General features: G+C 55.1%; 1 protein-coding gene across 3 annotated transcripts in view; it reads left to right on the top strand.

Moving 5' to 3' along the window:
- The first annotated feature begins 9,107 nt into the window (after nt 1–9,107).
- SCARA5 (scavenger receptor class A member 5) overlaps nt 9,108–12,804 on the top strand; it is a 42,357-nt gene continuing 38,660 nt past the window's right edge. For 2 of the 3 annotated variants that reach the window (XM_075497610.1, XM_075497607.1), the window contains exons 1-2: nt 9,108–9,376; nt 10,748–10,869. In XM_075497610.1, coding sequence (XP_075353725.1) covers nt 10,758–10,869 — 112 coding nt within the window. In that variant the 5' untranslated portion in view covers nt 9,108–9,376; nt 10,748–10,757. The remainder of the gene's footprint in view (nt 9,377–10,747; nt 10,870–12,804) is intronic. The other variant, XM_075497609.1, reaches the window with a different exon arrangement.

Below are 12,804 nucleotides of genomic sequence, written 5' to 3'. Positions count from 1 at the left end.
CAAGAGTAGTGGGACTCTGTGGTCCTCATGGAAGAGGAGACAGGTACCATGGTGCCTGCGCGTGCCCCGCAGCTCAGCTTCCCTGCTGCTGCTGCTCGCCGTGCCCTGTCTACTGTGGGCTTGTCTTCGCTTTCCGTTAACGGCGAGAAAGTAATAAAAGTGCAGGAATTTGTTCCAAATCAGTGTGCTTGTCATGAGGATGACTTGCCTGCTTGCCCGCCTGCCAGGATATTTCTTCTCATTACTCAGATCCCTGCTAGATCGGGAGGTGTTAGCTGGATTCAGGGCTATGGTGCAGTGCATGAGCCTCATCCCCAAAGGTTTGGGGGTATGAATCAGTGTTTCTTAAATTCCTCAAGATCATGACCCCTGTGCGATTCATTTGTTCCTGTTCCCTGTCTCCTTCTCACCTATTCGCATGCAGCTGCCTGCCCCTTGCAGCGTGCAGCGCGGTCTGGAGGCGGGCGGGTGGTGGGACACAACGGGACCCCCCCGTTTCCTACCAGTGACCCTCAGCAGCTCCCCTGGGGGTGCGTGAGCTCTTTGCTCCTTGCTCAAGAGTTGCTGATCTCCCCCGGGGCTGCCCGAGGGACTGAGGTGTCTGGCTGAGAGAAATGTTTTATCATCTCATGAATGTGTTGCTTGGCTCTCCTTCAAATTAACAAAAGAGGCATTAATTGTGTGCATGACCTGGCTTACCGCCCTTTCCCAGCCAGCCAGGAGTTACTCCAGGTCACTTTTCCAGCATTGTTTTCCACTGTTTTTCTCCATTTCTGTTCATTTTGGGTGTGTGCAGGTCTGGGAGGGTTGTCCATGGCCTCATCCATCCCCCTGCCCGAAGGCAGGACCAGCTCTCATCCCCAAGAGTCCTCTTCCCGAAAGCTTGTGGTGGGGATGACTCAGCCTCTCCCACTCCCATAGCCTGGTTGCTCTTTGGCTGCGTTTTCAAGCGATGCTTTACTAGCAGTGCAGCCTCTTTTTCCCTAAAGAAATCTGGGATCTTGATATGGACAAAAAACCTGGAAGCTTTGCATCACAAACAGGACCAATGTCCTCTCCCGTGCTCGCCTACGGGGATGGAAAATCCTCCTCCCCAGTATTTGAAATGTTGCCTTTTTGTTCTGTTTCAGAAATCTCCGGGCTGGGAGACCACGTCAGGAAGCTCTACCTGAACATGAAGAGAAACCTGAGACAAGGTTATATGGAAGAAATTCTTGTTGTTTTCTCTTCGGTGGATGTTTACCCCTGCATCCAGTATGACATGGTATGGGCGGCTGTAGTCTCCAGCAGAGCAGTGCTCGTCCTGGCAATTGCCTCTGCACGCTGCTGCCTTCTCCGTCCTCCTCTGATCATTGAGCTAGGTAGCCAACACCCTCATCCTTCTCGGGAAACAAATGCAAAGCCTTTCCCTGTACGCTGGATTGAGCTGAATAGGGATTTATTGCATGAATAGGGATAATTCTGTTGCTTTCCTCTCCACTGGTTTAACTTTGAGTTTCTGGGGAGAAAAATGCATGTTGACATCGCACCAGGCAGCCGTGACACGGGTTGTGTCATCCCCCTCCTGCAGGCTCAGCCCCACCAGCAGGACGGGCCGGATGAGTACGTGAAAGTCAAGATCCATGAGCTGAAGAAGTCAGGTCTTTGCCCAGATGGAAGTCCCACTTTCTAAGGGGGTGAAGTCTGCAAGAGGTGCATCCAAGAGAAACCTGGTCAAGATCTTCCTGGTGAGCAGCACAAGCCCGATGCTTTCCCTGAGGCTGGATAAGTTGATTTCATTTTCTGTCCTGCAATTGCCTTCACCATCAGCTCGGTTTCTATCACTCCTAGACATCATTGACAAATTCTTTGAGGTCTGTGAGTAAGAGACGGTATATTCTTGCTGCCTATTCAGTGTTACGTTAGCTGAGCAATATGATTTTGATGTCCTGTAAAGCCCAGGGATGTTAAAGAGATGCCATGCCTAAAGCAGGTGGTCAGAGACCTGCCCAGGTTGCTCCACAGTTACACGCCACCAGGATTAGCCAGGTCTTGGAAGTCTTTAGGTAGTCCTGCGAGGAGCAGGGAGTTGGACCCTATGGGTCCCTTCCAACCTGAGATATTCTAAGTGCACCGGACAGGGATGGTGGTGAACAAGGTCGTGCCATGGGCCATGGCCTGATTTCCTCCCACACAGTAGCAAGTTCTTCCAGGACTTGTTCTTCAGCAGGGCTCCTGGGAAGAGACCAAGAGTATTGCAGTCCCGGGATGAGGTCGGAGAGCCGTATGCTCCTCTTCAAGGAGACGGTGCTCAGCTGGGGACAAGTATGAAAGCGAAGGCACCCCTTCCATTTTCCTCTGCGAGCTCCGCTGTGCCTGGGTTTTGTCTGGGATGGATGCTTGGCTTTCTGGCTAAGGCACTGGCTGGGGGCGTGGGGCAAGGCGTGGGAGACCCATCATCTGAGCTGAGCTGGTGGTTTGGGTTTCTCCTACAGCCGGTGAAGGGAGAGGCTCTACAGGAGGTAGTTTTAGCCCTACCTGTTTTAGGACAGGATGCGTTATCCTGCAGAGATCTTTGTTTTATGCTCAGACAGGCTGTTAGTGGCCGAAGGAGGCTGCGGGGAGGACGAAGCAGAGGCAGAGGGTTTCTAGCTGTCCTTTCCATACGTTGAGACAAGCAGGAGTGACCTGGGAATCCAGGAACAAAAAGATCACAATGGGATGTATAAAAAGGCAGAAGAAGATGGCATTTTTTTTGTTTTGTTTTTCTGGGCAGTTACATAAAAATTGCCCCCAGGAATTTTGAGATTTTTTTAAGCCATCACTCATTTTTTAGAAGAAGCAAAGCAACAAATGAGCTAATTCTCTTCCTAAAGCCAAATAAACACAAAGAAGCAAAATCTCATAAGCCATGCTTTTGGCTTGGCAGGACAAGATGACCCAACTCTCATCCTTGATAAAACAACTCTAAAGAACTTTCTGTATCTCAGTACATCTTGTCTTCATTCCCTCAGCGATACATACGTCTGGTGAAATGTTTACGGTCATCTAACCTTGCCTGGTCTCTTCTCAAATACACTCACAAAACTAATCTTGGAAAAACTCATCCACAGGCAACCTCGTCCGGGAAGCACTCAGGTCCTTCTTCCTCCCCAAGGAACTTAAGGTGGCATGACTTTGTCCAGTCACGGATCAAATTAAAAATATCTCGCCATTATTCACTTAGGCGAAGCTTCTAATTGACTTATGTGTCTCAGCAACTTGCTCATCTCTCCCCCCCAGCTGCTTCTAATCTTCCCACAGCCAACAGCCCCCAGCCTTTCTTTACCTGGAAAACCAGGACTGATGTACTGCAGCAGCAGTGCCGTATATAAATCACAGCGGTGTTTGCAACCCCAACCTTTTCTGTTCTGTGTTTTACATGGGTTCAGACAGAATGAGAAAGAAAATTATTATTTTTCTATCCCCTGTTCCCTGAAGAAAAGAAGAAAGTTAATTCATCTGGTGTCTTCTGATAAAAGAAACTTGCCTTGATTTGCAGAGAATAGAGCACAAGTCCTATGAGGAGCGGCTGAGGGACCTGGGGTTGTTGAGCCTGGAGAAGAGGAGGCTGAGGGGAGACCTCATCGCTCTCTACAACTGCCTGAAAGGAGGGTGTAGAGAGGTGGGGTCGGTCTCTTCTCCCAGGTAACAAGTGATAGGACGAGAGGAAATGGCCTCAAGTTGCGCCAGGGGAGGTTTAGACTGGATATTGGGAAATTTTACTTCACGGAAAGGGTTGTCCAGCACTGGAACAGGCTGCCCAGGGAAGTGGTGGAGTCCCCATCCCTGGGGGTATTTAAAAGCCGTGTGGATGAGGTGCTCAGGGACATGGTGTAGTGGTGGGCTGGGCAGTGTTAGGTTTACGGTTGGACTCGATGATCTTAAAGGTCTTTTCCAACCTTTACGATTCTGTGATTCTGCGAATAAACCAGCAATGATGCCTGGGCTGGCCTGGGGATCGGATCCTAACATTGACCTGAGGCAACGTCAGCAGCATCCCCCTACTGCGTTGCCTCCTTGCATTGGACCTCCCCCACCCTTGCTGTCCCCTCAACCCTCTTGTGCCTGGGAAAGCAGTGACCCCAGGAGAGATGGCAAGCAGGGGGAAGTCCATCGTCGATCTAATGGTCATTTAGGAGGGACCTCTAATAGCCAGTATTTATTATTCAACATTGGGTGTAGCAGAACCGCGTTTAATGCTAAGCCACAGTCAGCTCCTGCTTCATCCTTGGGGAAACACTAGATGGTTTGTGAGATGCCCTGCTAGAAGGTAATGGAAAGTAAATGGGAACCCCAGGTGACCAGAGCATGATGGATTTGGTCCTAAGCTTGAGAGCTTGTAATAATATCCTGCACAGCAAGGAGCTCCTGGCAGCATGTCTGGGTACGTCCAGCCCAGGATACAAACTCAGTCTTAAAAGTCTGTGCAATACGTGCCTTTGAGGCCGTGCTATTAAAAGACCAGTCAAGTCAGCTTGAAGACAGGTTCGTTGTTGTTACGGGCACTTGGAACTGGAAAAAATCACACATGTGCACACAAATTTCTGCCCGCTGGCCTTGGGGACACCACCAGCATGCCCCGGTGGGGTGGGAGCATCACCGAGCTGTCGCAGCCTGAATCCCCGTGCACCGTTTGGCCAGAGACCACTGCTCTAGTGAATGTCTTTAGCCGTGTAGATGCAGCCCAATATCCCTCAATTTTACCAGCTCAATTCTGCGTAACCACCTGGTGTGCTCCGCCTGCTCCTGGGCTTGGGAGTGTTTGTTTGGATTCTGCTGGCAAACAAGGCTTTGGAGAGATGCTGGTAAACACTTGACATCAATTCAAGGTTCAATCTTAAAGGTCTTTTCCAACCTATACGACTCTGTGATTCTGTGATTAATTCCTGCAGACAAACATCATCCTGAAAGCCCTTGAACGAGAAATTCTTTTGAAAAAGAAGAATATCTGAGTCCCTTGTGTGGTCCATCCAAAGCACCTTATGGCTGTGTTACGAAGGCAGGACTGGTTCTCCATCTGTGTCTGCCACTGTCTGTCCCTGGGACATGTTTTCCCAGCTCCTGCGTGGAGTCTAGGTACAGAAGCCTTTAGTTCCACTGGCTGAAGGAGGATGTGTAAATTTGTGCCTTTGGGTGATGTGTTCAGTGGGTCACAATCTTATTTCCAGATGAAATGTTTGAGTTCCAAAACCTACTGCATAAATCCCTTGTCTTGTTGATACTGTTGTCCCATCCCCTGATCGTCAAACCACATAAACCCATCACGCTTCTCTTGTGGGTCAACTGGAGGCTCTTCGTCCCCGGGATGGAGAGAGCAGCATGTGGGGTTGGGGAGCAGAGACCTTGTCAAAGGCTACTGGGGAAAGCTGGAGGGGAACTGGAAGGAGGTAACTTGAAGGTTTTGCTGTTGAATAAAGGAATTTTTTAGGTTGGCAGAAGTAGGTTGGGAAGAGGGGGATTGGGAGGTGGAAATCTGCCACGGGTTCCTGGGCAGCGTGGCTTTAGCATCAACAACAGCACATGAATGTTCCCCATCGTTGCAAGAGGGGCTGCTCAGATTAAGCAGGAAGGAGACATGCCAGCAGATAAAACCCGTCCGGAACATGACATTGAGGTGGAGGGAGGGAGGGAGATGTTTGAAAAAGCAAAGGAGAAGATGAAGAGCCAGTTCCAGGATCTGACGGTGAGTGACGCTTCAAAACCTGCTGTTGTCAACCCAGAAAGTGTGATAAGACAAATTAGTGGCTGGACTGGTGGTCGCTGCAGAGCGCTTTTAATGCTCGGTGAAATTTTACGGACCGCATGGGAAATAGGTACTAAGATGACAGAGCGATTACGCGAGATGCAGGTGGTTCTGCAATGTTATAAACGTGATGGTCTTTGGGCGTTTCAATGAGAAAATGAGCTCTTGATCAGCTTCAGCTGATTTTTGTTTGAATTCAATTCCCTGGTTGTCCCCAAAACCAGCTTTGCCATCTTCTTACTTAACAAGCAAAATATTCTAGGTAGTAATTTCCTAGCTTGGCCCCTTCCTTTCCTGATTTCTGACCTCATATGAGCTCTTCTACCTCATCTCTGGCCACGCAGAACATTCTTGTGTGTTGAAACCTGATGGATTCAGGCTGTGATCACACGCGCCAAGACTCATCACAGTTATTTGAGTGAAGTTCCTTTACGCTGGTCAAAGATCTGGCATGCCGGCTTGACATGCCAGATCTTGACATGCCAGATCATCATCTTGACGTGCTAGATGATGGACACCTAGGTGGGATGTAGACTCACCTAACAAACTCCTCATCTGCTTTGGGTATGGAAGATCAGTTTTGATGCTCCCCCAGCAGGTTTTTTGGGTATGCCCAGGTCAAAGCTGCCACCACCAGCGCTACAACCTTGGCGGTCCCAGCAGATAATAGTGCAAACTGGGAGTTCCTGGAGCTTAATGGCTCTGTCATCTGACGTCTGACGCTGTCGTCCTCTGCGATTGCAGGAGCGGATCACCAAGATGCTGGAGAAGGACTTTTCCAACATGCTCATCTGTGGGACCAGACAAAAGGGTGCTGCCAGGTATGGTCCAACTTCTCCTCTCTGGGACGAATGTGGTGGGTGGGAGAGGGCTTGGGGACAGACTTGGGGTGCTGTGTGTCTTTTTCCACCATATATTCCTAAATAAACAGCTGGCGTCCATGACTGCTGAGCATATTTGCATGTTCCCACTCATTTCTACTGAATGCATTATCATTTTCTTCCCCTTCTACAAAAAAAAAAAGAGGCCAACAACTAAATCTGTTTCATTTTGCTCTTCTCCTTGCGGTTTTCCAGAAGGAATGCCAAGAAATCCAGGCTTTGCCAAAATCAGTGACAGCCAGACTGACCAAAAAGACTGCAAGAAGAGTCTTTCTTTGCTTTTTTTTCATAATTTTTTGGGGTTTTTTGGCTTTCATCCTTAATTGCTTTTCACCGATCAGTTCATTGCTTTTCACCGATCAGTTCATTGCTTTTTCTGTGTCGACCATCACGCGGGTGGGACTTTTAGAGATGTTATGGGTTAGATTCAGTAGCTTAAACGCAGGCTTATAAGGACCCGGAGGGTGTGGATCTCTTGTAGGTCCCATATCACATCTGCCAGCCCCTCGTGAAGGGGCTTTTCCCCATGCTGGCCTTCTTTGGTGAGCATCGGAGGTGCCTCAGCTGCTTTGCTGAACGTCTTTGAGGAAATAGGACGATAGACGATGTGTATGAGTTTAATGGCATTTATACTAAAAGTTAGTCGTAGTTTGTGCATAGTTTTTATACTCTTTTTATAAAGGTAAATCCCTTTTTTCCTCATGCATTTCAGTTTTCCAGTAGAAGCCAGCAGCGAGACTCACCTACACCTGAATCAAACCCAGAACCATCCAATGGCAAATTTATTGCGTGGCGTATAAACAGAGAAGGCTGTAAAGATGCAAAAGCGTGACTCTGCTGGAAATTACCTGAAATGTAATAAAATATTAACCTTTTTGGATTACATGTGGCTGGTATTTTTTATTTTTTATTTTTTTAAAGTCAAAAGAAGTAACCGCACTGCTTGGTCTGGTGTTTTGTATTAAGATGAAACCCTGGGAGTACTCTACAATAATTGCCTTTATTTGCTGCAGCTTCGGTTTCACTGGGGCAACGTTGGCAGATGTTTGGCCAGGTCTGAACGGAGCACGCTTGGATGATGCCTTTGCCCTTTCTGAGAAGAAAGGCAGCTCAGCGGTCAGAGCCCTATCCCAAGCTGTTCAGACCTGGAGTGCGTCCTCTTTTCTTGTCCCAGACCTTCGGGGTGTCCTTGGTAGGTGTCCCAAGGAGAAGCCTTGCTCAGGGGTGGCTGTGAGCGGCAGCCACCGTGGACTCCCATTGCACCGTGGTGGGAGAAGACCTGCGGCCGTGTGGTTGCACCCCTGGGAGCTTTCCTCCCGATGGAAGAAGCGATGTGTGTCCTCGGGATGGCACCACGGCTGGAGATGCCCCTGGGCGAGGAGAGCTTGCCCTTCTCCCCCCGGGTCTTGCCATCCTTTTTCCAGCTCTAGGTCTTGGTCCCAGTACGTTTATGGCTTCCAAAAAGCTGCGTTGCCATGGCCTGTCTGATGGCATCGGGGGGACGGAGCGGCTCACTGCGTGATGCAGCGTGCCCAGCTCTCCAGGCCCACCATCCCTACGGGTGGCGAACCGGACACGAGCCAGCCGTGACCCCACCATCCCAGTCTGCCCAGTGCTCGCTCCGGCAGCATTCCCAGAAAGGGAGCGGTACACCCACGCACGCCCACCCCAAGCGGACAGCAGTCACCCTCCTGGTCGTGCCACCGGGCCAAGCCAGTTCCCCCCCACCCTGTAGAGATGTTGGAGGGTGCTTTGCTCTGCGCAGGACCACATGGGGTAGGGACACGGGGTGCTGGGGACCGGGCTACGAGCCCGAGCGGCCTGGGCTCGCTGCAGTGGGGAGCGGGCAGCACCCCACAGGCAGCGAGGGACTTGCGGCAGCACCTTAAAGCTTCCTCCCCACCTTGCCCCCTCCCAGGGATTGACCCTAGTGGGTGCACATCTCGCACCGCTTTGCAGGGCCCACGCCGAGGCCAAGAGCAGCGGTGGGGTGGCTTGGGGTCAGCTCAGCTCCCTCTGGTCCTCCGTGCCTCAGTTTCCCCGCGGGCACAGAGGGGAAACTGCGGTTGCTCCTGCCCCCATCGTGGGCTGAGCTGGGCGGGGACTGGGCAGGGAAGGGAGAGCGAAAGGTGCCGAGACCCACCGGAGCTGGGACGCGGACCGCCCCACGCACCCCCCTCCTGCCCCAGGGGCGGGACTGCCAGGGCTGCCCAGCCCACGCTGCGTCCCCCCGTCTCCCGGGGGAGCTCCCCCCCACCCCAAGCCGAGCTCACCCGCGGGTGCTCCTGCCCCGGCCCCCCCATCCCCGGCTCCCCGCGGCCGGGGCGGCCCGAGGCCGGCGAATGGGCGGCGTGGGCGGCCCCGGGAGGTGTTGGGGGGGGTTGGGAAAGGGGGGGCGTGGGGGGGGGCGTGGGGAGCCCGGCCCCCCTCCCCTTCCCCGCCTACAAAACCCTCCCGGCCGAGCGGTCCTTGCTCACAGCCTCCCGGCTCCGCAGCCGCCCCGCCGGCTCCGCGCATCACCCACCCGCGGGGACCCCCCCCACCCACCCATGGGAGGCGGCCGGGGAGCGGCGGCCCCTCCGCGCCCGTGGAGAGCTGGCGGTGCGGTCGGGGGTTCCCCTTGCTGTCCTCGCCCCCCTGTCCCGGCCACCATGGCTCAGTCCGGGGACTGAGCCGGACGACGGCGGAAGGACCCACGGGAAACTCGCTCCCGCGTGGGTCCGCCCAGCAGGTGAGCGCCGTGGCGGCGGGGAGGGCGCAGGAAACTTTCCGTGGGGAAAAGGGGCACGCAGCTCCGGGAGCGGGGAGCGGGATGGGGTGCGTGGGTGGACACCCCCCCTCCCCCCCCCCGCAGACACACGTGGGGTGGGCGCGGAGGGGGTCGGTGTCTCCCCGAGCATCCCTGCGTGGGGAGCCGCCACCCCCGGGCCCTGCCGCTGCACCCCCAGTCCCGACCTCCCCAGTGCTGCAAGACGCCCCGGTTACACGGGTGATGTCCCCCCCCCGTGGGAGTGGGACCAGGGGCCGGGGATGCTGCTCCCGGCCAGGGAGGTCCCTGCCCAGTCCGCTCCCAGTGGGGCTGGTTTTGGCTGGGGTGGGGGGGGCGGGTGGCAGAAGCTGGGGGTCCCCACGGAGCACAGCACCCCTGGGCTGACAGCGAGGGGCGGCTGGGGCTGGGGGAGTCGCAGGGGTGCAGGGGATGAGTTTGGGAGTGCTCAGCAGATCCCACTTAGCGGGTGATTTTAACTCCTTCCACACCAGAGCCCTGCTGGGGGCCGGGGGCTGATTCCCCCCCCGGCCGGGTGCTGTGATAAAAACCTTGGTGGCAGAGGAGGCACAGCCTCCCCAGGGCCGAAAATATTCCCTGCGGGCATGGCCCTGTCCCTGGCACCAGCCCGACTCCAGCCTCCAGACCAGAGAGGCAGTGACAGCAGGATCAGGCCCGTGGGGACAGCAGGATCAGGCCCGTGGGGACGGCAGGCCTGGCTCACGCTCGGGGTGCTGGGGCATCTAGAAGCGGTGTAGGTGCAGGGGTACCCCAAGCCTTAGGGGTGAAACAGGTCCCGGGGGGCTTGCGTGCGTACGCTGAGCCCCCATCTCCCCAGCCCTGGGGAAGGACAGACGTCCAGGGCACGCCCGGAGCGGACACCAAGCAGGATGGACATCTGTGGGGCACGTGGTCGAGCGCGGGTGGGTGGCAGGAGCCCCTCCTTGGCCAACGAGCAAGGGGGCTGCTGTGTCGGGGGTGAGCATTTCACCGAGCTGCAAGCATGCAGGCAGGGCTAGCGGGTGGTGGACCCATGGTGGACCCATGGTGGACCCATGGTGGAGCCCTCGTTTGGGGCACTGCCAAGCCCAGCCTGGGCCACGGGCAAGTTAAGAAACCCCATGCTGAGATGTGGTGGTCAGCTTTGCCAAGCGAAGAGCAGAGAGGTCCCTTGGCAGCAGGTCCATGTCCCCTGCACCAGCCCACACCATGTTGCACCGGACCATGGTGCCAGCGCCGTGCAGGGTAGGGGATTAGCCAGGATCGGGCCCCTGCCGTGTCGGGATATACCGTAGCCACCAAGTACCATCTCACGTGCCTGTTCTGCTCCACCAGCAGCAGGAGGATGGAAAACAAAGCCATGTACCTTCACACCTTCAATGAGAGGGAGAACGGCTCCATCTTCGAGGAGCCCTTCGAGGGAAGGAACCTTTCCAAACTGAACCTCTGCGAGGACGGTGAGTCCCGGCTCCACGTACGGCTCGGTCTGGGGGGCTTTGAACCTGGTGGCAGAAACCTGGAGAGCTTCTGGGGGTACATGGGGACTTGGATTGCTCAGGGAGCAGCTCAGCAATTTGGCCCCACACAGGCAAAGGCGTCTGGCCTGAGTTTGGTGCTCAGCTCCAGCTGTGGGTCCCAGGGAACCGGAGCAGAGGAGCAATCCCTGCCCCAGGAAGGTGGGGTGCCCGGGGTGGGGGTGCCTTGGTGGAAGTAGCACCATGATGAATGTGTGTGTCCCAAATGGAGCAGGAAACTTCTCCTCTCCTGCTGGCGCAGCCTCACTGGGAGGAACACTCAGGAAATCCCATTGCAAAGAGGTTTCTGTGCCTCTTCTCCTGTCCCCCCTTTCTGGTCCGGCGGGGGATGGCAGAGCCAGGGCACCATGGGCCTCTCGAGGTGCCCAGGATCTCATTTGGTTCTGCCACTGACCAGGGTTGTGCTCCAGGGAAAGCCACTTTGCTTGCTAAAGGTTAATTTTTTGGATTTGGGGTTTGGTTTTTTTTTTCCCCTCCTCCAAGCCTCTGGCTCTCTCCCATGTGGCAGACCATGTGGAAGACCTTCCATGGTCCAGAGATGCCATGCAGTGGGACGGTAGTCCCGGGGCTGTGCAGCGGGGCACAGTGGGACCTGCTTGCATTTCCCGTAGACCTTCGCTAGCCTCTCTCTCCACCGTAGACCTGCTGAGCTCTTTTCCGTTGCTCTTGCCCCATGAAAAGCTGTCCATGTTTCACCAGATCCAGGCTTGGTGCCCAAGCAAACAGCCCTGATGAATCTTTCCCCAGGCCTTTGCAGGGTGGGAGAGGCCAGGGTGGCAAAGCTGGGTGCTCAAGCAGAGATGTGAGGTCCCCTTTGCTGGCAGCTTCGCTTAGAGACCTGTGGGGCTGCTGGAGAAACTGGTCTTGTTCTGAGCAGGCTTCCCAGCGCTGCCGTCCCCCACCACAAGCGTGGGATCGGGGTGATGGGGGACTCACCTTCCCTGTTTTAGGCACGTGAGACATCCCCGGGATGTGATGGAGAGCCCTGGGCGTTTCCAGAGCCCAGAGGGCAGGATGGGCCCCATCCAGGCACTGAGCGAGCTGGGAACGCCCAAGCCCTGGCCAGATCGCTTTTGGATGCTTGCACAGTGCAGGTGGCTGGCGGTGGCCATCGCAAGAGGAGATGTGACGTTGCTGTGTGGGTGTCATCCCCCGCGATGGGGACAGCTTTGAGGCCGGAGGGTGGATTTCCCATCCAGGTGAAAGCTGAGTCTTGATGCCGTTCCCCAAACTTGCTGTCACCTTGCAAGGGTCCCCCTGCTCTCAGCAGCATGTCTGCTCCTGCCTCTGCCCTGCTTGTAAAACCCAGCACCCACCCCACCTTCCTGCCGCAGGAAGAGGGGCAGATCCTGCCCACGGGCTGTCCCCGTGCTCTGCCACCCTGCAAAGGTGGCAGGGAGGTGGTGGAGCCTGGAGGGAGCGATGCTGGGAGAGACGGGAGGGAAGCGTTGGTGTCTTCTAGAGCCAAGGCCACCATCCCCAGCAGGGACCTTGGACTTGCGTGGAGCGATGGCAGGGAGGGTTCAAGGTATCTCCCCGGCTTTGGTATTTTTGTGGTATTTTGAGGTGGTGGAGCCTGGAGGGAGTGATGCTGGAAGAGACGGGAGGGAAGAGTTGGTGTCTTCTAGGGCCAAGGCCACCATCCCCAGCAGGGACCTTGCACTTGCGTGGAGCGATGGCAGGGAGGGTTCAAGGTATCTCCCTGGCTTTGGTATTTTTGTGGCAGGTTGCCCTGGGTCTCTCAGGGCAAATCTGCTCATCCATAACTCACCCCGATGCAGAGCCGGCTCTCCGAGGAACCTCATTCCCATGGGAGAGGTTGCTGGAAGGAGACTTGTGGGGCTGTGTCTGGTCTGC

This window comes from Mycteria americana, chromosome 3 (assembly GCF_035582795.1).
Source record: "Mycteria americana isolate JAX WOST 10 ecotype Jacksonville Zoo and Gardens chromosome 3, USCA_MyAme_1.0, whole genome shotgun sequence".
Classification (NCBI taxonomy): domain Eukaryota; kingdom Metazoa; phylum Chordata; class Aves; order Ciconiiformes; family Ciconiidae; genus Mycteria; species Mycteria americana.
This window is presented reverse-complemented; position numbering and strand designations above follow the sequence as displayed.